The 25,930-nt window shown below is 43.1% G+C and overlaps 1 protein-coding gene across 2 annotated transcripts in view; it reads right to left on the bottom strand.

The window, feature by feature from the left end:
- Positions 1–11,722: 11,722 nt before the first annotated feature.
- The window catches only part of ldlrad3 (low density lipoprotein receptor class A domain containing 3), a 64,989-nt gene continuing 50,781 nt past the window's right edge, over positions 11,723–25,930 (bottom strand). For both annotated transcript variants that reach the window (XM_028408041.1, XM_028408042.1), the window contains exons 5-6: positions 13,962–14,364; positions 11,723–13,159 (exon numbers count right to left, since the gene is read on the bottom strand). In XM_028408041.1, coding sequence (XP_028263842.1) covers positions 12,955–13,159; positions 13,962–14,364 — 608 coding nt within the window. In that variant the 3' untranslated portion in view covers positions 11,723–12,954. The remainder of the gene's footprint in view (positions 13,160–13,961; positions 14,365–25,930) is intronic.

Here is a 25,930-nt window from a genome sequence, read left to right as displayed (position 1 = left end):
TTGCAGTGGGAGAATTGAGTGTAGACTAGTGAGCTCAGTACCTGGCTGTAATGCTTCCAGCGATCAACAAGGTGGTGGTTTAAGCACTGTTAGCTTCGTTCCTCCCTGGGCTGCTCATTAGTGATTCAGGAGTAGATGGAGTGTAAGAGGGACCTGTGGGAGCCTGTCTTGTATGCTACTTTGCTTTAGCCTTCATTTTTTGCGCTCGGCCCCTCCAGTTATTCAACTGAGCTGATCTTCCCTGACGCCATGCCAAGCCCTGAACATGTTACTTCCAGCAATACGACCTATTTAGACACATCAGGATAGAGTGGAATGCTACTAGTGATAGAATAAGCTATGTTTGGCAAAAATGTGTTTTGATAAGAGGGTTCACTTTAATGTGAACATTGATTCTTTTGGTATAGCCGTTTGTTGTTTCCAAAGGAACAAGTGGAGGCTTTATGCACTTGTATGACTCATATGTCACACTTAATACTGCAGAGAATGGTCTGGTATGATGCCCTGTATCACTTGTTTTCACTGTGCTGCAGAGGAGTGTTGCATCACAAGTGAAGCTAATCTTAGCTCACGCGCTATCCCAATTAACCTTTGCAACCAAAGTGCTGTAAATGCATCAAAATGTAAAGCTGTGTGTGTTTTCTTATAGATGCAGATGTGTGTATGAGAACGAGTGTGTCGGTTTTTTATTTGCACAAGCAGCCCATTTTAATGACTCCAGGCCTCGATGCTGGAATTGAGAATAACTAATGAGTGTTTGCCGGTGGACGTACACACAGTGGTGTGCAAGCATGCAGTTTTGTGTGTGGAACGAGTGCGTGTTGAGGAGCGCAGGCCTGGAGTGGGGTGCTGCTGCTGCATTTGGGTCTTTGTGGCTCTCTGTGAAGCGGGGTCGACCTTGTGGGGCTCTCCTCTGGGGCCCAGACAAAGCCAGTGCAGGATTATCCACCCCAGGACAAAGTGTGTGATTACCATGAGAAAACAGCCAGCTCCAGCCCCATAGCTGAGGACTGCCAGGCCTGCTGGAGAGGTGGGCCGCCACTCATTAGCTGCAGGGAGAGGCTGAATGCAGGCACACACTCACTGCCACAAGAAAACACAATGACACACACGCACGTAGTGACACGCATGCTCCTACTGTTACTCATACGTATGCATGCACACACTGCATTAAACTAAAAATTAATGTATACAAATCATGCATCCTGATGCAAAAATAAAATACTACATTGCTGCAGTAAATGGAGTTTGGAGTCTGGATTTTGTTTTGTTTGCACAAAAATGATGCCTGCAAAGATCCGCAGGAAGTGATGTCATATGCTCGCTCCAGAGAGTTGGTGATTGGCTGGTTTTGCAGATTGTTAAGAGCTAATGCTACAAAAAAGTTGATTTTTCAGTGTTCAGGCTAGTGTTGAGTTTAGTATCTCAGTTGTCGTACAAGATATAAAGAGATTAATTATATATGAATTAATTTTTTTTATTGCCAATTCACTGAATTGTTGCAAATAAGAAACATTAACATTTTTTTATTATAACTGTGTTCATTTATTTGTGTCTGCTCCGTCTCATTTGCAGTTGTGCATTTGCAGTACGAGTGCATGTTTCACAGTGCACGGCGTTGTCCCACCCTGCTGCGGTGACCTCCATTGAGGGCCACAGGTCTTTTGTAGGTTTTGCATCTTAAGCCCCTGATCAGTGGATTTCCCACCTCTTCACTGAAGAGTCTCTCTGTCTATCCTGGATTAAAGAGATGAGCTGATCTATCTCCTCATCTGCCATGCTGTCTCCACAGAGGAGGATGAGGAAAAAGATGTCTTTTGTTGGAGGGAGGCAACCCACTCAAGTTGAGCTGGAGTGGGTCCTGGACCGAAGATGTCTGGGGGAGGAGAGGGACAGAAAGAAAGAGGAATGATTATTGATGAAGAAGTTGTTTTTTAAAGGCGCCTACCAGGAGGCTTCTCAGTGGTAGTAGGAGACGGGGGACAGAGAGAGAGAGAGGGATTATGAGTGTATTGTTTTAATTGGGTAGCAGCTCTCGGTCACTGGGGAGGTCAAGAGTTCGGTCTCCTGCCACTTTGACCCCCCTTCACTGTTACAGCAGTTTTCTTCTATTTCTTTGTCTTTTACAACTTTGTGCTATTTTACGACCTCTTTGTTTCCTCATTGTTAGGAGGGGTAGGAGTAGCAGAGGGCAGGACAGACCGAGCTGGTGGGGAAATCTATTGCCTGAAACTAATAATAATATCTGATGTATTTCAGTCTTCTTCTTTTTCCTCTTTTCTACTTTCACTTATACTTATGCCTCCACACTTCTCTTCTTCTTTCAGTTCAGCTCTTCTTCCTTCCTGTTCTTCTTTCACTCGTCAGGGTGGGAGACAGGTCACAGCTGTAGGGGGATGGCAAGCCTGTCACGTGTTGCTTTGTCTTGGCCTTCACCACAACATACCGCCACAAGTTACCGTGGTTACTGCTTTCCCTTTTAACCACCCTACTGTAGTTTGGAGGAAATGGCAGCATGCCTCCTCAGGCCAGTGTTCTCCAGTGACTCCAACAAAAGGTCACTTTGACTTTTAATTTCTCTCCTCTGGGTATGATTCATGATTTGCTCTCTTATGTGCCCCTGTTGATGTTTATATTTGACTTCTACAAGCGCTAAAATAAATTCAGATCTGATTGGACGCTCAGCTATTCATCTACCTGGAGACGGCTGCCAAAGCACTATTCGCTGAAGCAGGAATTAGTGAATGTCAAGAGAGAGAAATGAATCCTGGTGTGTAGCTCTATAAATATTTGACTCTCCTTCCTCAAGCCCTCACTGTGAGAAGAGGCTCTGCCTATTCCTGCTCTCCTTACCAGAGGGAACAGGGTGGCAAGTCGTCTGATTAATTGACTAAAAGAGAACATAGATCATGTTTTTTGGGAGACCTAGAAAAAGTTTGGGCCTATCCTCTATATCCTAGAGAACATCTTATTCAGCAGTAAATTTGAGCCTGTTTCCAATGAAACATTGCACCGGTAAAGCATGCCCCGCTTCTTTCCACATTCTTTTAAATTGAACACTGTGTAGATAGAAACATATTTTTATCTCAGTGATCATGATGCTCATTTTCTTCTACCTCTGATATGCATATTTTTCTGTCAGTTTTATTTATGTTCTGATTGCCAGCCCAAATAAATAACATGTTATTTTATTTTTGCAAACACATTAAATACAGGTTTTAGTCATGTTTGTACAGCAGCTTTATTAATTTGTCGATGCTGTTTTGGAAACAGGGAGGGTTCGATAAGCTGGTATGAACCTCCAAGAATACTATGAATAAATAAAGCCACAGCACTTGTGCAGCTGCATAGCTACTGACACCCAATGAGATCACTTGCAACAGAAGTCAGGCTAACTAGCTTTCTCGTCTCCCTTTAAGAGCTTTGGTTATTACAGGTTTCTTCCTTGGTTACCTAGTGAGCTGTTTCAGATTCAATTTTATTTATATTTATAATCAAAATTGTCTTTGGGTGCTTTACAGAGTCCCAGAGCCCGAACAGCAAGCAGACAGTGGCAAGAAAAACTCCCTTTTAATGGGAAGAAAGCTTAAGCAGGACCCGGCTCACAGGGCAGAACCATCCTGCTGATAGTCAGCCTGATAAAGGTGGAGAAGAAGAGGTAGACAGGGAGGATGAGAGAGAGAGAAACATACAATAACAAACAATAATATATGGGCTGAACTACGAGGAAGGCTGAACACACACTTAGTGATGTAAAATAATGGACCATAGTCAGCCTGATGAGAGAAGAGAAGGGGAGAGGAAGAAGAGGAGAGGAGGAGGGGGTAGAGATGGTGGTTGTGTTGAGGAGGTGGGAGACCTGCTCAGTGGATCATCTTTTATGCCCCACAGCAGTGTAGGCCTATAGCAGTGTAGCCATGATAAAGAGTCACTATTCTGTAACTATACCTATCAGCCCTACACACTTTGTTTGAGGCTAACTATACTCTTCTTTACTAAACAGCAAGGGTTTAAGTCTGGTCTTAAAAGTGGAGGTGGTGTCTGCCTCTTGGACCCAGATTGGCAACTGGTTCTATAGTAGGAGTTCCTGATAGCTAAAGGCTTTTTCTCCCATTCTACTTTTATGCATTCTGGGAACTACAAGTAAACCTGCGCTCTGTGACTGAGTGTTCTTTTGGGAATATATGGGACTATTAGATCCTCCAGGTAGAGCTAGTCCATAGGGCCTTATATATAATTAGGAGAATGTTAAAGTCTATTCTAAATTTTACTGGAAGGGCCAAAAACAAATACCTCAGGTTTGTCTGAGTTAAATAGTAAAAAATTGGAGGTCATCCAGTCTTTTATGTCCTTAAGACAGGGCTGAAGTCTGACTAACGGCTCTATTTCATTGGGCTTCATGGGTAAGTACAGCTGGGTATCATCAGCATAACAATGGAAGTTTATACCATGTCTCTGAATTATATTTTATAGAGGGAGCATGACAGCCAGTGCTGTCCCTGTGATCTAGTCTCATATCTTCTATTGTAGCTGAATTCAATAGTTCTACCTCAGAATAGAAGAGTAGTGTACAAGTGCATGCAGTGTCCCTCATTTAAATTTAACCTAAAGACACAGTTAAGGAAAACAGGTCAGGTTTCTCCAGGACAGGTGGGAGATTTAAGTACATCTTTATATTTGCAAAAGTGGCTCTAGAGAGGACAGCTTAATTTGAGATTGTGTTTTGTGCACCATGAGATCATCTGTGAGTATCACAGATGGCCCGGGGTCCCTCTGCTGACACGACTCTCATTTATAACCATCAGGGGTGGAAGCTACACCCTTTGCCTCTCTGCACTGCTCATTCTCCAGCTCTCTTCTCTTTCCTTGTCACACACACATACACACGCACTGCACTCTACCTAGCAACACTTGAATGGCATCACAGTGGCTTTATGGTCTGCGGAATCAATAGGTGTCTGATCCCTGACAGTCTGGCTGCTGTCCACAAGGGGGACTGTTTGTCTTTGCTGATTAATCACCACAGTATCATTTACTCCTCCTCTGCATTTCCAGATTTAGCTGAAAATAAAAACTCTGTTTTTATTTTTTTTATTTTTGGCACTTTAAAGTCTTAAAATGACCAAAATTAACATTTTTTTCCAAAACTCCCCCTTTTCTCTATTCAACAGTTACCATGAATTTTGAATGACCAAGTAAGGGAACTCAACAAGCTGTTACCCCCTCTGCTATCCACAACCCCACCACCCACTCTCCCCGCCATCCTATCCATCAACACCGCAACCAGTGATCGCTGAAGAAAAGGGATCAGCTCCTTCTGGTGTGTTCCCTCGGCCCATTTAGCATAGGTCCCCACCCTGGGGCCTTCGGGCATGGCTCCATGCCCTGACACAGGAGTGTGGGGGAATGCACACCCTGCTGAATGCTTTCTAATAGCTCCGAATAGTCTTTAATGAGCTTGAAGATGCAGTGCGCCGTATGGCGTTGTTCACCTGGGAAAATCACAATCTGTGCGCCTGAAGACTGGACACAGGCTCTCACACACACACACACGGCCAGAAACACATATTCAACTGGCGTTTTGCAGCCTCAGCACACTATTGTCCTTTTGGTGAATAGAGCTGGAACATGGTCAGTCACGGTTCCATTAGAGTGTTAGAGCGTGTTTGAGGAGTGTGTGTAATTGTGTTACTTTGCCTAGTTTTGTTACCATCCTCTTAAATCCTGAAGCTGATCCTGATTTCTTATTCCATGTTTTTCTGAAAGCATAGATATATTTAACTGATAATGATATTTTACTGATATTGCAAATTCTAAATAATGCCTACAACTTAAGACTGTGCCTGTGCCTTTCTTTATACTGGCACTATTCCCTAATTAACAATAGTGGCTCCCTCTTTTCAGCCCTCCAGCCCCTCTCATCCCACCAGTCTGCTTTCTGCCTCACAAGTCTCTGGGGTCTCATAAACTAGCACACTGAATTTGGACAATCCAACATGTACTTTGTTTTCTCCGACCCGGGCTTCCTCCTCATTAATAATTTCCTTGTCTGTGAACCCTTTTGCACAATTCTCACCCATCTTGCTTTACTGATGTCTTTTATTGCATCTCTTTCATTTATTCCTCTTACTTCTTTTTTACTCTTTATATTTCAGTTTGCCTCTGTCCCTGCTTCCTGTCCACCCCCTCCACTTCCCCTCTGTGCCCATGCAGCTGCAGGACTTTGTAACATCCATGACCAGCAGTGAGAGGTGCTCTATCAGTAGAGGGTGTGAACGTGACCAAGCTGGGACTTCCCTCGCTTCCTTTTGGTCACAAAGGCTGGACAGCCAGCAACAGAACATCAGCACCAGCAGAAAGGCGCCCACTTTTGTTTGTCCTAAACGGATGGTGTCCATTCACTTATATGCTCCCCTCCTCACTCTTAGCTCTTTTTTACTTTCTACTTTCTTTCTTTCAGCACATGCAGCATTTGATAAAAGGTCTTTCTTTCTTTCTTCTCCCCCTAAGCTATCAGAAATCAAATCTGTGCAGCAGCATTACAGTCGAGTGCACATATCACACAAAAAGCTAAAGGTGTCTTTGATGTCAACCTATGTAAATCCTCTACTTTATCCATCTTTTTTCCCTGCAGATGTGCTCTTGGCCCCCCTTCTCACCTGAGTTTTACTGTTCCACTTCATAGAGCATCACTGGTCAGGTCACCAAAGCATAGTGAGTCTTGCCTTGTGGGCCCCTGAGTCAGTAGTTCAGGGCCCTTACTGCCCCCCCCGGAGGGAGTGCCCGTGGACACAGAGGGAGGGCCAGGGCGGCCCTGTTTGACAGCTCGACACATAGGATCTGCTGGTGACCAAGGGGCCATGGAGGGGGCCTAAACTATACTGCTTTAGATAGCATCACACCCTGGTTCCATCCCCCAGGCCTCTGGGCTGTTGTTCCCTCAGAGAAGAGGGTGTGTTTGCAGGAGGCGAGAGAGGCATGGCCCGGGACAAAAGGCGGTCCTCTGGCCAGCACTGTTCTGCATGGTAGCGGCTGTATTCTTCTCTTTTTTTAATGCCTTTTCTTTTCTTTGGGTTTGCTGCTTTTGTGGAGACATGATGGAAGCTGGGGGGCAGATATGATGGATGGAATTGGGGGGCATGGACGAGCAGGGGGTGGGTGAGGCACAGCGAAGATCACACTAGAGGGGGGCCCAGTGTCGTGCTCCCTGTCTGAGAGGAACGTGCGAGGCATGGGGTGGCCTTGGGTGGTAGTGGGGGACTTGGATGTATGCTGCGTGTGTTTTATTTTGATAGAGAGAGGATGGAAACTGGGGGAAGGGTGCAAGCTTTGAGAAGGAGTGTGGTGAAGGGATGAGAAGGTTCTTGAATGAAACTGTGAAGATGGATGTTGGAGAACTGAGAAGATGGTATAATTTGAGGAAAAGGATTTTAGTACCATGAGGGGTACAGCTCCAAGGCTGAATTATCAAATTCCACAAGCAGATCTTGAATGAACACATTTTATTTTTAACCTAAAATCTGCAGAAACCTGAAAGTTAAAGGAATAGGACACTATTGCCTGTGTGTGTGTGTGTGTGTGTGTGTGTGTGTGTGTGTGTGTATACATGTGTTTGTAATGAGTCTGCACATGTAGTGGGTGCTGCTGTATGTGGAGCTCAGTTCTCTGGGGGTAAAAAGACAGATGAGTGTGCAGAGTTAGGTTGAGGCCACCATATTTCATCATAGACAGTATAGAACCAGGGCTGGATAAATTGTTTAAAATAATCATCACATGACGATCCTTTGGCAAGCAACATATAATACCACACACACTGTACATGATGTTGTCATCAATCCTGAAGCTTCATTCCGGTCCCCCTTTGGCTCCACTCACATGTAATCTACAGAACATCTTCCTGTTTATTTTATCTTATCATGAGGATTAGAAATACCCAGAGAATTTACATCCCCCTTCTCCTCCTCTTTTGGCCTCCTCACTGCACCTTGCACTGAGGAATGCCCTATCAGCAAATCAATGACAGCCTTTTTCTCCACTTGCTTCCCTCTCCCACTGTCCACCTTGCAGTGTGGAATGCCCTAATCCATAGAGATACATGGACAAGTGCTTATAACCACAGGAACACTTCTGAGCAATTTGCATAAAAAATTAGTTCCCCTGAATACCATTCAAATTAAACATTTGCTTGACAGGTAATAGCAAAAACAAATTAAATGTCAAGTGGCCTTTTTCCCTATCAGGAGCAGAATCAGTGTTTGTTGCTCCTTTATCTTGTAAACCAATTATTTGTTTTCAAAGCTTGTTTCAGATGCTTTGGATTGTTGTTGAGGTCACTCAATGGGGCTTAAAGACAAGCAGTGAAAGTAGCAACCTCATACTACTGTAGTCTATGAGATTAACTGGAGCCCTTTGTTGACACATACAGACCACCTGCTGCATGACAAAACACCCCTACGCCACACTCTCACTTTCCTCTCCCTTAAGAAAGACAAGACAAGAAAGACCTCCACCTGGTGCATCGCTGATAGGAAAAGAAACAAAAAGGAAATCAGGACAGACGCCAATCTTCTGCCCGTCAAATACCAATCAGGGCCTGGCAACCTGCTGGCATCCCTCTGGAGCACTGAGATCAGTATCTGGCAACATGCTGGTTGTCCAGTAGCAAGCAGCCTGGTGGCTGTCACCCAATGCCCAGAGAGAGACATCCTCTCAGGGCAGGGACAAAGGTGGCTGGTCCTCAGGGATTACCCATTAGCATGCTAGTTTGTGTGTTTAACACTGGCCTGAATGGAAAGAACAAGAGCCAACCTCCTGGTCTATTCTTAAGCAGGGAAGTGTTACTGTTTCAGCTGTTTTTGCTGCTCTGACTTGTGCATATATGAATACATGCATATATATGAGAATTTTTGTTTCCATCGGTATGCTGACTGATGGATCCACTATTTTGGGTGAAATGTGCAAAAAGGAGCAGAGTTTATAACTTTCTGTCTCTTTCCCTTTCCCTGAAGTCAATAACACATTGATCTGATGTGTGATTCATGTACTGAGAACATGACATGCACTGATTCTAGAGCAGATACAAATTGTTTGTTGTTAGATCTGCAGTGATTAGATAATTTGTGGCTTTAATCAAGATAAACATGATGCATGTGTATACATGTACTAGAATCTTTATGCTAATATTAGCTATAGCATGACAGGTGGCAGTAGAAATGGGTGCAGATTTTGTCCTTCCAAGCAAGTAGCAGGTTTCTGAGTGTGATTCGGGTCCCTGTGTCTTGTGGTGACCGTAGCTTTTGTATGTATTAACCTAATGATGTGGAAAGACGCCTGTATGGAAATGTGTATTTGTGATTGTGTTTTTCAGAGAATGTGTGTCTGCAATTCTGTGAAATGCTGCAGTGTGTGTGATTATGTGCTCAGCCTTGCTGGCTGCTGGCTGATAATAACACAAGAGGTCGTGTGTTTGTGGATCTCTTAGTTGAGGAGATTCCCACCGTGCTCAGCGTGTCTGGGCTCTGTGTGTTTTTGGGGTTGCACGCGTGACTCCGCCAGCTGTTCTATTCTCCTGTTGGCCCCCTCAACCCTACCCAGCCCTTGTCCCTCGCTGACCCCTCCTTCCCTCAGAGGCCTGCTCTTCATCTGATAAGGGCCGCACCGGCCAAACCCTCAGCAGAGCTCCTCAGAGCCCCTCAGAGCTGCTCCGTGCTAACAATGCACCCTCCTTCCCCTCCACGCTCACACCATTTACATGTGAAAACACTGGGTCTTATCTCCAGTTCACTGGAGCGATGGCACAACAGCCAAGTGAGTGCATGTGTGGGTGAAAGTGGCCTTGGGAGAGCCACATGAGCATAGTGAACAGTAAATGTGTACATTTATATGGCAAAATCTGTATTGATTTCCCTCATTTTAGCTTTATTCCTCTTCATCTTTCCTGTATAAATATGATTAGAAGCATATGAACAAATTAAATATACCGTAATCTCAAGAGTCTCATTCAGCTCCAATTGAGAGAATTACAGTTTTTATTGTATGAGGGATATTAGCAGCTTTATCTCACTTGCACCATATCCTATAGCTAGCGGCGACAGTAATGCCAAAAGAAAGACCCCCATGAGAGGAAAAACCAGTCTCTCTGCTCCATCTCTTTGGAATATCGCCATGGTGTCTGTTAACAATAATCCTCATCTGCATGAACATTAACGTCTCCACACTACTCCCACAAGAGCTACCACTGCAGTATCTGCAGCACACAACATATGCTACATTGCAGCGTATATGTTGAAATTTTATCTTCCCAATGCACCAGCTGTCAGGCAGAAAGAGACAGGGGAACAGGCAGCAAAAGAGAAGTGTGCAGGCTTTTAATTAGAGTCTGTGTAGTTAAGGGCTTGGGCTAAGCAAACATGGGCCTCCAGCATCCAGAGTTTAAGATGAGGTAAAGGAGAGTGGGGTGATGAGAGAGAGAGAAAAAATGGATGAGGGGGGAGAAGGGGGGATAAAAATGAGATATGTGTGAGGGTGGGAAGATAAAAGATGAGCAGACTGGGATAAAGGACTATTAAGAAGCAAAGGGCAGGTAGAGTGATGGGAAGGACAAGGAGAGAGGGGACGGGTGTGTGCTGTCAAAGATGGTATCACTTGTTATCTGATGTATCATAATGTGATGTGGATATTGGGGTGGGAGGGGCACAGTCAGACACAGGGTACTGATGGCGAGGCATTACAAAGAAAATGAGGGTGGCAAATCAGATCAAATTTGTTTATGTATTCACTAAGAGATGCAGATAGTTGCCATGTATCCAAAATTTGCATGCTAATGATGTTACCAGAAATGTTAATAAACCAACAACAAACACACACACACACTTTAAAACAATGCTAGACATGTATGACAATGTTTCAGGACAGAGATTAGGTTTGACTAGTGATGGTGAGATGAGGTTTGTCCACGGCGGTGGCACGGTGACATCTATTGGTGTAACTGTGGAACTGCAGGACTCCTATCATCTACCAGCTGCAAGTGTGGTACAACATTAATGAATGGGCTCAACATGTGGACTCAAGAGCTCATCTAAATGGTAATTACTTTAATTTCACTAACTCTCTCTTGACAAGTGCTTCACACCAGCAGAGGATCTCTAAACATGATTAAAGGGGTTCAGTGTTGGAAAGTATCTGTATATTTACTGCACTTTAACACAGCTTTGAGCTATTTAGTCTGTATACACCACTGGAGGCAAATATACTGTTTTTATATTCAAGAATGTGTTTTCACATTGGTGTGTGGGCACTTGTATTCATATAAAGGGTATGAAGACTTCTGCCCCCACTGGGGCAGTTTAAATTATTCTTGCTACTACATCTTTATTATTTTGGGAGTCACTACTGCAATAAACATATATTAAAAAGTATAATATGTTGCTGAGGAAATATCATATTAGAGCTCCCCAAAGCAGCACACACACAACATCCGAGTCATGAATTTATATTAATTCCAATGTACAGAATACAAGGGATAAAACGATCAGCATGGGCTTTACAAACAGGGAAAAAAATCTGAAAATGTGATGTGCTTCTTAGAACAAAACAATACAATATGTCTATTTTTCCTGAGAAAGGTTTCCAGTCTTACAGCAAATAGCACAAATGTATTTTTCTTTCTTGATAAATCACAACATGGTTTAATATAATGAAGGTACAAATACATAATTGTTCCTTTTTGGGGGGGTTAGGTGTCAAACTGAACATGATTATCTTTGGTTTGATTGTTTTTTCTTGTACCTGTGCACTCTTGGCTCTACAGATGCATATCACAACTACATACTACACATTCATCTCTCCATTTATAGTTTTCTACATTAAATAGATTTCTTTATGTTTTCTATCTCCTATGTACAGTGTTGAACAAACAGACAAACACAGATGTGTCAGATATGCATTCGATCAGTCTAATAATACTTACCAAGAATGATTTTTTTCTCTCTGAATGGTGCACATCCATAGTTATATACAATCATTTGAACTCATCTGACACACAAAGGCACAAACACAAAATAAGGCCTCAACCAAACTTTGTATTTTCTCTATGTTAAACAGTTATTGGTCTGAAATGTAATGAAAGTTGCTAACAGAAGTGGTTCATTAGCTCAGAGGAATGATTTATGAAACTCAATGTAAATGTAATGTTATTCCTATTTAACCAAAAAAAATGAAACGTTGTGAAAAATGTTGAAAAAAAACAAACATTAAAACCTCTACTGATCGTCCACAATTATTTCTGAGTTTAAGTACTATTTAGAAAGCTGCAAAATGTTAATTGAGTCTAGAAATATGGTTAGCTTAGTTTTGATTGTAACACTGTAAACTGAATAAAATGACCTGCTATTTCCACTGCGGGTGTTCCTTTAAAGTCCTGTACTCAACAGTGCAGACTGTATTTCTTATTTGTGTCTTTTTAAATTTAAAAACAAATACAAACACGAAATATGAAATGTAAACCACAGTGTGGAGCACGACGAAATACTGCATGACTGACTATGCTATGCTATCCAAGAGCTGCAAAAGAGTTTGTGACAAAGAAGAATGTCACAAACTCTTTGGAGATGCAGCCTGCGGTGACTTATCATAAACAGTATTTCTTCAAGGGGAGAACAATTCAGCTGAATTGACCTAAAAAGAATAATCAATACATCTGTAAGTGTATAGAGTAGTGTGGTCAAGACTCCAGCAGGGGGAGCCAACACACAGTTGCTGGTCTCAGTCCAGCGTTTCAGTCAGCTGATGTGCCAGCAGTGAACTGAGGACACCGCTCTGTCTCTCACTTCTTGTTGAATCTGCCCAAGCAGGCCTTTTTGTTGTGGACTGTCCTGGCCTCATGCTGCCCTGCAGCCTGGTCCTTCAGTCCAGCAGTCTCTAAGTTTAACGTATTATCACTCTCTAACACAGTGGCTACATCTGGTCCGACTCCTCTCTGGAGCTTAAAGCTGGCTGTGTGCCCGGGGCCACAGTTCTGGGTGTGGAGGGTGCAGAGGGATGAGCTGTGGGGTGGCTCTGAGCATCCTGTGGACCTTCATACTGAGGAAGCTCGCCCTCCGAGGGAAGTTCTCCATCTGGGAGGTAGGGAGGCGGAGGGAGGTCAAACCAGGGAGGCCGACTAGAGAAAAACAAGATATGGTTCATGAGCTGTTCATACAGTCATTGTACAGATACTTTTATGTATGAATTCAAGTAGTAGTAGGTTTAACTATTAAGTTTTTAAAGATGGACATTAACAGCAGAGTTTGAAGAAGTTTGCCTTTAAAATACTGGCTGATTGGTCTTAAAATAATAATCTGAAGAGTTTACAAAGCTGAATTTGACCACAGAAGACTATGTGTCTATCTACATTAGAGGAGTGTGGTGAGTGAGTGAATACCAAGACCTTTAAGCAAGAGGGTAACAGATTCTGTGGTTAATTGGAATGCTACGAACTAGCATCCAATTAAAAGAGCAGAAGATAAAGGGCTGAGAGAAATAATTTAAATTATGTTGGGAGACACTTCTTATAATCTACCCTTGAGAGGAGGCGCTGTTATCCATTTATTTTGAACAAATGACCAAAATTATAGCATATAACCTTCATGCAAATCATCAGAAGCTGAAAAATGTTTTTCACCATATTATTATTCTCTACATCAGTGTTGTTAAGCTGTTTTTTTCAGTATCTGATCAGATTTTAAACTCTTTTGTTTAATAAGACATGAGTACCCAACAGATTAGAGGATTAAATGATTGTTCATTACAAACTACACAGCTGAGACAGATGCTGTCTGATGTTTCTGATAGCAGGAGATTAATCTATACTAGAGAGACAACTTTCAGCACACTGTTTAAGGCCAGTTTTGCAATGCTGCTTTAGGCTACAGAAAAATGGTTATAAATGTCCACACAGCTGTTAGAATCATTATTCCTTTCACCTGACATCCAGAACAGCTTGTGAGTATGACGGAGGTGAGTCCACGGAGAGTCCGGAGGGATACAGGGTCCCTGACAGCAGCTGCAGCGCTTGGGGAGTTGAGCTGTATTGGCCTGCTGCTGTGGGGGAGCCAGGAGAGAGAGATGGACCCCCGGGATGTACATGGCCCCGGTCCAAAATGACCAGACGGGACAAAAGCAGGGGCTGGTGGTGATGGTGGTGATGTGAGCTCCCTCTTACACCTCGGGGCAGGAGGACGCTCCGTTTCCTCTGGTGGTGAAGGACCAAAGCCAGCAGGGCCACTACCAGAACGAAGATGACAGCGCTGCCGATGACGGCGTAGGTGATGCTGGGGTAGTAGCGCAGACGGTAGTCCAGCGTCACAAAGTCCTGGCCTGGAGCTTCTGCAGATGAGAGGAAGGAGATGAAGAGCGAAATGAGGATGGATGATTTAAACAGAAAGGAAAGAAGAGGTGGGAGTGAAGGTCTCACAGAAGGGAACAGAAGCCGGAAAGAGCAGGAACACAAATTAAGTAGTAGGATGTTGGGGAAACAGGAAGAGGAGATATGGAGTTGCAGAGCCAGGGGAATGAAGAAGGCAGTGAGGGAGGCAAATGTGAATATGAAACAGTAAATTGTTTTCCGATTCATATTGTAGACACTATATAATCAGAGTCTGCTTGAGAGGTTCCAGAGACAAGGCGGACAAATCCGCCACCATGTAACAGTACAGAGGCTACTTCTTCAACAGCGGGGACCCCACTCCTCACTCTGAAGGAACAGAGAGGCTCCATAATGCAGTGAGGGCAAAACAGCTTACAGCGTTTTTTAGATAAAATGTGACTCCATGAAAGATGAGAGAAGGCTGAGGAGCACCAGGGGCTGTCACAGCTTACCATGTTTGTCACAGGGAGAGAGGAAGCCTGCAAACTGCTTAGGAGTCCAGGGAACTTAATGTTCACGATGAGAGCTGTGGCCAGCAGTAACAAATGCAGAGCAGCCAAGCCACTGCCTGAAATGAGGAGAGGGACCACTGTAATGCCAGAGAGCACTGCAGCGTATTATTCCAGATAGGATGAGGGAATAGCACTTAAACATTTCCGCTGACTGATATTACCGTGTGAGAATTTCAATCAGGCACTCGGGATGGGGCTCGTGTAAATGGTGTTCCAGCGAACCAGCCGACAGTACTGTTGTATTAAGGAGTGAGAGAGACTGGAAGGAATCCTATTTATTACAGGGCTGCAGAAAGTGTGTGCTAATGAGGAATGAGCTACATAAAAGTATTTTACAGTTGCTGTTCCAGTTCAAATTACACTAATGCCTCAGGAGGCAGTAAACATCAAACCTCAGCGTGCCTCATAAAAAGTTCAAAACACTTTCTGTGCTCTGTGTTTGAGCTTTTCACGCTGCAGCTTTAGAGACATGTGCATTAAAGCCTAATATCCTCAAAAGAACTCCCCTGTCCACCAGCCATCATGTAGACAGTTGGGGATATTGCCCAGAAAGCTTGCCAGGAAATGACCTTTACAAGATATCTTAAGGTTAAATCAATAATCTGAAAATGCCTGTGCAAAGCAGGCGAGCCTTTTTGGAGGTTTTTGATGTATTCCAGGCTTATATAGACTTACAGCCTCTTGGGGATATTGTGTTTGGCAATTCTCCTCACATTTATTAGGTGCAGCTCCTTAAAAAGTCAACCAAAATGACCCTGATGCAATACCTTACAGCTCCTCCAACACAAATGAAACAGAAACCCACTCTCCGATTCCAACAAGAGACATTTATATACACTGGAATTCCCATCATACATAAAGAGGCTCTAGCGCACATAAAGGTACAGTCCCACATTTTAGGTATGGTTAGGTTAGCTTAGTTTAAAACTAAGTAACAGATAGAAACACTGAACAATCGGGCTATTACTTGACCAGATGCACTGACATCTTGATGCTGTGACATTTCCTCTTAGAGCTCCTGGAAATCACTGGATCCTGGAAATCCACACACATAGTAGGCCTACATCTGCATGACACACACAGAAAACCTAACCAATCTAAATGAAGCAAACAAAAAAATGAAAAGGCTATTCGATAGAAATGTGCTTTCAGCAACTACCCCGAACTAACCATGGATTCAGCATATCTGATGGATGTAAAGGAACAAAAACATGAGGGAGCTACATTCTCACTAGACTTGTCAGATCACAGGCAATCCTCCTGCATCCATCCTGCAAGGCTTGCGGCCTAATAGATCGATCGGCTTCCAGTGAGGAGGTACTGGCAGTTGTGGGCATATTTTAGGTGTGACAACAATAGCAAAAAGAAACGTACTTAACTGAGATCTGGGATCTGTGACAGATACTTTACTTTGTCGTGAAGAGTGGCAGGTATTTACCCCGACATCAATTGTCTAACAGCAAGCTTGGAGGATGAGTTTTTCTGCTTGTTTTCTCTGTCTTCCAGACACCATCCAGCATGTTTCCTCTGTCTACCTGACCTTGAAGACCTGGGGCAGCTTCTGCAGTGTGTGTGAGTCTAAGTGTGTTGAATCCCCAACAAGCACTGGCAGCCCTGGCATACAGCCTATTTCTGTAGCAGTGTGTAGTCCGGGGCCCCATGCCTTAATTAAATCTAATCTAATTCAGATGCTCCACCCGTCAGTTGCCCCAACCAGGCACCAGCCAATAAAACAAGCCCCCTCGACCCCTCCCTTGTGATTTAAAATTGGCCAGTTCTTCATGCTACCAATTAATTATGAACTGGCCTCTCAGCAGAGAAAGGCGAAAACAAAGAAGAATTATTTCCATAATTACATAGTAAAAAAGCACAAATAAAGAGATCCCACCACAGCCAACCTATGCTGCCTATCAGGTTCGAGCGCAGTCCTCTGGGAGCAGAGAGAAACACACACAAAAGAAACTCATAGCGCTGTAACATTAACAATGGGAGCCTCTTCGGTACATTAGTGATAGAGGCCTGAAAGGCTGTTTCAAATCACACAGGAGATGAAAAGACAGCGAGAAAAAATATGAAAGAGTCTAAAGCAGCCTCTGTCTCTGTTAAAGGAGAGGGGTCCTATGTGTGTGTCAGCCCCCACCTGCTGTGTGTCTGATTGAGCTCCACATTCTGTGTTTTGACTCATTTTGTGCTGTTAGTTCTAGTTTTGGCACAAAGAAAGGTGTGATCGTGAAATTCAAAGAGAGGTGACAGGGTGGTCTAACAATAACAACGGTAATTTCTGTTTCAAAAGAAAAGAGTCTTAATCACACTCCAGTTACTTGCAAACACATTCCCAACTGAGGCTCATTGATATCAGCAATCCGGACATCAATCCAGCTATTATGTCTTACTGGAAAGCCCCACTGCAAGCTACCTGCAAATCATTTCTGTAAAAATGAACTCACACATCAAAGTCTCTGATGGTTGAGCTAATCCCAGCTGTTACATATAAGCTACATCAAAAGGAAAAGGGTTAGAGGTGCGGTCTTCATCTGACCTGCAAATGCAAAGGTTTTAACCACTTCAGATGTTTATATTCTTATTCATCGTGCAATTCTACTCTGTGGGCACCTGAGGAGTGCTGAATCCTCCTGCAGCAGAACAACAATGAGACAGAGACGGGGTAATAAAGAGCTGACAGTTTTGTGTGTCCTTCTAGCACTTCTGACAGTGCTGCTTTGTTCAGGCTCTGTTCAATAGAAATGCCACGATCAAAGTTGAACCTCAAAGTTCACTACAAGCTTTCTTGTCTTGTCAAACGTGGCAAAAAAGGCTTGAGTGCATTTGTTGCTGTCATCAACAAAGCTGCTTGGACACTGTTGACCCCCAGAAGAGGTAAAGTCCAAAGTGAAAACATTCCCCATTCACATTTCACAGAAGCTTTGTTTGACATTATAAAAACACTGAACCTGCTGCATGGCTTGCACACTGTCAGGATTTAAATTGAATAGATCCACGATTACCAGAATAATGTCTACAAACTGTTTGAGTGGTGGATTAAATCAACGGCTGCATGTAATGAATTGTTATGCAAACAGTTACAAGTGAAATATGAAGTAGAGGTAGGGACAGATGGTTGAAATATTTAGCTAAAAGTAGATAAATCCTTCACATTATTCTTCCACTCTAATGCGAGTTCAAAAGCGTCTGCACAGATGCACGTGTGTTCCACATTGATAACCTCACTCCTCTGTTCTCCCAGTGGCACTGGCACCTCTTACACTGCATCTACACTCTATTCATAAACTCATAAACCTTCCATATGTGGAGGCTCGGAGAGAGGGGCAAGGTGCAGCCTTTCAACTAGGCCACTTTAATTACATCAGAGTGCCTTCTCTCCACATCTCTCCATCTCATACTCATTCCTCTCCTCTCCACCACTCCCAGTGCTTTTTGTTTCTCCCTCTTGTGCTCCCTCCTCTCCACTCACTAGTTTGCTGCACTCTCCTCATGTTAGTAATTTACTGTCATGGAGATGAACCTTGCCTTTATGAAATACAACAACTGCACTCAGGAAAGATTACATACTCTGTGTAGTGTCCATCAATAGCAGAAGGAAAAAATATTTCTCCATCTTTCTTTTTCCTTTCCTTTGCACTGCCACACCCTGTTCCCTCTTCCGTTTTTATTGCATTTTATTATCTCCCCTTTGGAAGGAGAGAGAATTATGGGGACAGAGTGAGGTCACAGTAGACACAAAAGTCTCCTAAAAGGACAGAGAAAGTAAGAGATATGTCCAAAAGTAGAGGGCTGAGAAATAAGCTTCTGTGTCCCTGCATGTGCACATTGTCTCCTACATTTACAGCTCTAATTTAGCCCTACATCTAAGAGGCAGTCATACAGACCCCCTACTGTGTGCCTTCAGTACCAAGAACGCACTCCTTTTTGCACAGATATCTTTGTGCCATCCCTGCTAAACCTGGCTTACAATTCTCATGGTTTTTGACAGCTTCCTTTTTTTTCTCCACTGTTGGTGAAGTAAGAGACTTAAAGTTTAGCAGGGGTTGTCAGGGATTCAGGCTGAGGTCACACCAGGTGAAAAAAAAGGTTATTACACTAATATATACTTGTTAAAAAGGTATACTTCTTCTTTAATTATTTAATTAAATTGAGCTAAGTTAGCAGTCAGCAGGAATTGTAAATACTCTGACACATCTTTATTCTAATGATTTGAAATACTATCTCCCATTGTGGGCTGAGTCTGGTTATACGACTGGTTTCCCCAGAGTTAAAGATGAGACATCAGTAATATTTTAGTGTTTTCCAAGCACAGAATATTTGCTCATAGTGTATCCTGAAATATTATCAGTTGTTAATATTAAAGTGGAAAACACCTTCTGAAGACAAAGTTTATTATAAACACACTACCCCATGAGCAATAAGAGAGGAAACGCTCACATCTTAATATGCGTTTGCTGAAAATAAATGAAAACAGAATTCCAGTGAGATGCTACACGACTAGATAACACAGAACTGTGGTGCACACTTACATGAACACAAACACAGAAAACTATGCAGCTACTGAAGCAACATGAAGGCCAATGTCACCGCACAATAGGCTTTTGAGCATGCAGTGATTAAAACACGCTTTCAGGCACTCTTTTTGTCTGTCTTTAATCAAACTATGCTGCAGATCAACAGCAGACATGCCATTGGGTTGCTGAGATACAGGCACTTTTTTTTTTTTAAATAAAGCTCTTTTCTTTATCCTGGTTGGCTACCTGCCACTGAATATGCTAACTAACCAATGTCAGACGCTCATCCAAAGCTGAATGAGCAAAATAAAATAAAAAGAAAGTGTGCTAATAAAAGCCTCCACATATCTTAATTGCCACACTTAAAACATCTCTGTATAAAGGGAATGGAGATACCCCCCCCACCCCCTCCCGATTTATTCCTGAGGGAAAAGATAGGGGATGCGCAGATGTGCTGTACTTTCACTATGCAGTGAAGACTCATTTTACATTCACAAAGTCTCAGCTTTAAAAAGAGTCCAAAGTAGCATGGGGGATTTGGGGGTGGGGGGGTGGGGTGGAGGGCTAATCATATGCTGGCTTCAGCATTCCGGAGTTTGCTTCTACGCGTTGAATACAGCTTCCAGCAGCTGCAGGAGGTTGGTCATAGCAGCACAGAGACACTTTGTCTGACACTAATTACAGGTATGAAGCTGGCTCAATTGGAAGCGTTGTTGCCACAGTTACACACTCATATGATGCACGGACAGCACTGAGTGAGTGAGAGTGAGTAGAGGAAGAGAGGACAGGAGAGAACCACTAGGGGGCACGCAGCTCACATTTTTGCTTAGCCACACACACACACACACACACACAAACAGTTACTATTGGGCGGGCATCCAGAGTGGGGGGCGATGGCGTGCGGCGGATGAAGACTGTGAAGAGGGGCTCAAGCCATCTGGTTTCAAACATCCCCACTAACAGATTCACACATATGACATTAACATACAGCACCTACACTACACACCTGTCAGCAGCAGACATCTATGAGCATAAGTAGAACTAAAAGTTCAAGCACATTTACCCACGCACTCACAGACAGACTGGTGTCATAACCTCATATGGGTAACAGCAATTCAAACAGTACCCTAGAAATCCTTTTATCCCGGTCCAGAATGAGCTAAGTAAATCCACGCCACATGGTGCAGAAATCTGTTTGAAAAAAATGGGGTGAAAACTACAAACAGTAACTTGTGGGCTGTCTGGTTTCTCTCTGCAGACTTTACTAGCAGCCCAAACGCATCTAGATGGTGAAAAACAAACTCTTAAAGTGACAGTGGTGACTCAATAAACATAGCTAAAAACCGATTATAAAAGTGAAACAGCTTTAACTGTCTTTCTGACCCAGTTTACACCTGCAGTTAAATTTCAAGTCTGCAACACAATCACCACGCGGCCTTGATACAAGCATTTTTCCTTCTTGTTTGCATTCTGCCTCCATTGCTGTTTAGCCACATTTTTTGTTGTGCTATGCAAAGAAGGTGAGTAGGTGGGCAGTCTATTGTCAACAAAAACATGGAGGTGAGTTGGCGATTGTGTGCTGCTGTTCCTCTCTGACAGGAGACAGGAGGTTTTCTGCAGTAACTCTGAATATTTCACAGTTTTCCTGATTGAATTTGAGATGAGAGGTTTCAGAGCAGAGCAGAGCCTGTAGTGGGCTTCATTTCTTTCCTGTGACACTATCTAATTCAATCCAGTGGTGGTCTGTCTGATTCAGTCACATACTGATAGTAAATGATAGTGTGCTAGCACCTCCATTAACATAGTCTATCTGCGGAAGATGCTCAGATATAGATCAAAGGTTTTAATTCTAGGAATACATGGGGTCTATAGACATCACCATCATCCCAGGTTGCACATTTTGATCAGAGCACTGGAGATGTATTGTGTTTGCTTGTGTGTTGTATCTTACAGATGGGACACGTCCACTCATGTAGTACTGATAAATGGCTTCTGATACAGGCATCCTTGCTATGAAACTGTGAACCAGTAAAGTATCTTGAAGATACAGGGAAGGCTGTGGTGCCTGACCAAATTCTGTACTTGTCCTCTCGATGAGGGCATTGGATTTTTCATTAGCTGGCTGCTTGACACAATTTATTTGTGGCAAATAAAATTCCTTATCCTTTTGACCTACTCCTACCAAACCACTGCTTTTATGCAATCAGTCCAGGCTGCCTGTATTCTCCACCAAAAGAGAGAGTGCTTAATATGTTATAAGTTTGCTAGAAACACACTTTTCATTTCATAATATGTGTTTATATTTATATATATAACTGTTTAAACCCTACAACCTCTGCCTTCTTGAGCCCTTGAGGGGAGTGCACCCCTTACTTTCCCCATCTGATCCACCAACCTCCTCATTGTCCTCTGTTGTGCATTATTGTTTTTATAAACCTTTGTTGCCAACAAACTTCCCTCTGGTGGGACATCAAAACTGATTGTAAGCTGCTTCGCCAAGCCATGCTAGGAAGCAAAGCATGTTAACTGCTCTGCAACAATACTGTTCCAGATCCCTTTGGCGTCCCACTATTAATATTCATGCCCTATGTTGTCACCCTGTTCCTGTTGCTTTGCCCCGTCATGTACTGTATGTCTGTTCTTGTTAGCATGCAAGGAGAAAGAAGGAATTAATGGGCAGGCTGTGTGTGTGTGTGGTTACTGTGAGTCTTCCTGTATTTCCTTATTAAGGCCTTCTTCATGTCTTTAAGGATTCTGGGAGGGAAGCGGTGAAAGACGCCTGTCTATTTGTGCTGAATGTGTGTTCATGTGTTTTTTGACTGTCTTCTGTCTCCATTTCCGTCCTCCTATCTGTCTCTGTATTCCTCAGTATGTGTGTGCGAGAGGCGCTTTAGGGAAGGAAGGTTTTCATGCTTCATCGGGCCTCTATTTGCCTGTCCTGTAATAACTTGTCCGCTCCATTGCTTGCCACTATCAGACCCCCCCCATAACACTCAGTCACGGCTTACTGTAGGCAGCAAGAGGAGTGGAGGGGAGTTAATGGATGACTACAGCATCTGGAGAGAATCCACAAAGGAGGAGAAAGGGAAGCAGAAGGACAGATGAGAAGGACAGGACAAGAAGGCTAGAGGTTAAATAGTGGCTGTAAGATAACAGAGAGGACAGCTGTCATCTGAATAGTTTTAATGGCTACCAACATATAATGCCATTTAATACAAATTACAGTTTTACTATACAGAATTTTAAAAGGAAGGGTTTCCACTTCTAAATCAACTGTGCAAACTGGTTCTTCAATGAGGGTTAAGCAGTCAGGAATGGGAGAGAGGAATAGCCACTGTAGCAGAATGGAGACTTTGAGGTATGTTCATGAATAAAAGAAGTTGGTGAGGAGATGGGCTCTGAATATCACTTTTGTTTGTGTATATCTGAATTAAATGCAGCAGGAGCTGCAGCAACAAAGACGTGTCACTCATTGTTCTTCTTGTAACATGTTGCAGGCTTCAACTGAGGCATGCATGTGGGAGTTTTAACTTTCTTTTTTAGGAAAAACCTTTCAGTGAAGTAGCGTGGTTTTGAAGTGCAAGGCTATTTTTTTTTTCCAGGAGGGAAGCGAAGAATAGGGAGGGTGAGAGGTTGCTCGGGATCACTGAGAAGCTTTGACTACAAGCCCGTCCCACTAAACCTGACGAGTACTGTCTCCATGGCAACTGTTCTTTGAGGCCAAAAGGTGAGTTAAGAAAGAGTGGAGGGGTGTAGGCTCGCCTGAGAGTGGACACAAACAGAACACATACAAAAGCCTCGACGAGATGGAGATGAGTGATAAGACCGCTGAGATTAAAAAGTCCTATTCTGGCTCGTTTGCATGAGCAGGGATGGGATCTGCAGGCTTCAACCAGCCTCTGCAGGAGGGACAGGAGACCATTATAAACTGTAGCCTGCAGCGAAACTGACCTGACAGGTGGCAGGATGACATGCATGTGTCACAGAGGACACTGTGACAGAATGCTCAGATTCATATTTTATTTCCAATTTCTTCTAATATAAGGTAAATGTATGAAAGGTCACATACAATGTCAAATGAAAGAAAAATCAGAGGGAAAGAGATTTAGTTATTTGGAGAAAAAAAAACTGCTTTTTAAGCACCCAGTAAAGAAGAAAGACTAGTTAAAACTAAGCCCAATTACTGAGAGTCTGACAGCACCAGCAGCAAAGTGTTTGTACTGAAACAGGAACTAGTCTTCTAATAAGTGGGTAGCAGTGGGGACATTGTGGCTGTTCTCATCGTCCTCATTCTTATCTATAATGTTCCCCATTCTTGTAGCTCTCAGCCATTATCTCTGATCTTTTATTCTCCTCACAATTATTTTTACTCTTAGTCGAAATTATTTCACAGCTCTTCAAAGATTTCAGAGGTCTACTGTATGTGTCATCAGCAGCATCTATGAAAAGTGTTTTAGGAAGGCATATCATTGGGATGCCAAACATAGAAAGACATAGCTTGAATATTATTAAAACAGGTAGAAATGTGTGGCATACTGTAAAAGCCCATAAAGTGTTAAACATCTGTATAGTCCTAAAAAGTGCTGTGAAGCCTGTCACAGTTGTCATAATATCCTCCTGTTAGACTGCTAGTGCTTATTCAGTTCTCCAAAGGGAGCCGTCTCTACATTCTCACACTGCACTGATCAAATATGAATGGTTACTGCTACCTGTTTTAAATTGAACAAGCAACATTCTAGTGTAGATGTCAGTTGTATTGATCGCATGAGTTAAACCATCAGTCATTCTCAGGCTGCCACTTACAGGTTCACCTGTGAGTTTTTCCCAGAATGCCCCGGCGGCTGCCAGGTCCAGCTGCTGTGCTAAATGGCTGCTATAGTAGAGTTTATTTTGTCCAAGTTTCTACTTTTTCTGTTTAAGTATTAAAGTAGAATTTAACACTAGAACTATGACAGTTCTCCATACATAAGATGTGCTGTGTTATAAAGTTATATTAAACACTAATAGCAACAATACTCATTTTTATTTTGGATTATCAATACCTGTAAACCTTTAAGTGTTTTAACTAGAAGACACAGTTGAAACACACAAGAACATGAATGAGCAGAATCCATTACACAGTGTAACCCTAACTGCTGAGAACAGGAGACTGTTCCTGTGAGTGCAGCTACAGATGAAAGCCTCTGATTTAGCTCTAAGGGCAGAGATCATAGTTACACAGGTAGGATTATACCAGGGCGTGTAGAGATCCATTTCCTGATGATAGAGTAGGAACAGGATATGTTTTTTCACCCTGGATATATTTACTGATGCAACACAAGAAATACACAAATGCTACTTTCATCAAATGTAACATTGCATGTAACATTTAATATAATATGGACTGATTAAGCACAGAGCTATCCCCTCAAGCCTGTATTCATCATATTACATGTATGGCTGCTTACAGCCATAATACAGTCATGGAAATGGGATGGACAGATGGACAAAACAAAAAGCGCCTCCAGCCACATGTCAACAAAATAAAAGGCATCTATGCAAACCACTGCATAAGCAAACTGTTTGCACAGTCAGTACGTTTTGTTTTTGTTACATCCACAAGAAAACAGGCCATCCAGGCCAAAGGCCAGCAGTGTGGACATTGTTCAACGCACATAAAAAGTGGCTCCCCCTCCACAGGCCCAATTTATCCTGGCAGGCTGTACGATAAGTCAGAGCTCAGAGACAGGAGAAAAGTGCAGGAAAGTCAGAGCTGGATCTGTCTTCAGATCTGCTGGGATAAAACCTGCAAAGACACACACAGTCACAGCCACATACGCTGACAAGGTCTTAAGCAGACATGTGCACACACGCTCCAAATATCAGTGCCCACATACAATGTCAGTCCTCCCTTGACTTCAGTTCTGCCCTATTCCTTTACCTGGTAATGAAACAGAACAAGACCCCCTGATGCCCATTCTACCATTTAATCCTCTCTTCCTTAACAATACAATAAGCCTGGTCAGGTTAGTGGAAGCATGAGGAGCCCCTGCGTGTTTTTATCAAAGTCAAACCACAGAACAACACAGCCCATTGCTGAAGGTCCATGACTCCTGCTCATATCTCTATGTTCAGCTAGAGTGGAATCAATGGCCTCTGTCTGTGTGATAAGAACAAGGCATGCTGGTCAGTTGCGCAGCTCGTACACGTTTGCTTCGAGTGGTAGGGTTGCGGGAGCATGTAATGATTGGGGGTCAGTGCCTGAGGGATGGCTGGTACTTAAAGGCCTTGAAGAGATAAAGCTAGTCACAGAACAGTCTCTGAGATGCATGATTGACATTTTACATATGGGCAAGCAAGGGGAAAGCGGATCAACCCCACAAAAGGAACAATGAAACGCTGTTGATGAAAATGAGGAGATGATATAGAGAAAAAAAAAATCCCAGCAGACATTTGTCTCGCCTCACCAGAAGGTGTGCTAAGTATGTCACCATCTCCGTGCGGTTTCTGCATACTCC

The sequence above is a fragment of the Parambassis ranga genome, chromosome 6 (assembly GCF_900634625.1).
Source record: "Parambassis ranga chromosome 6, fParRan2.1, whole genome shotgun sequence".
In the NCBI taxonomy this organism is placed as follows: Eukaryota; Metazoa; Chordata; class Actinopteri; family Ambassidae; genus Parambassis; species Parambassis ranga.
Note: the sequence above shows the minus strand (reverse complement) of the source record. Positions and strands in the feature narration are given on the sequence as shown.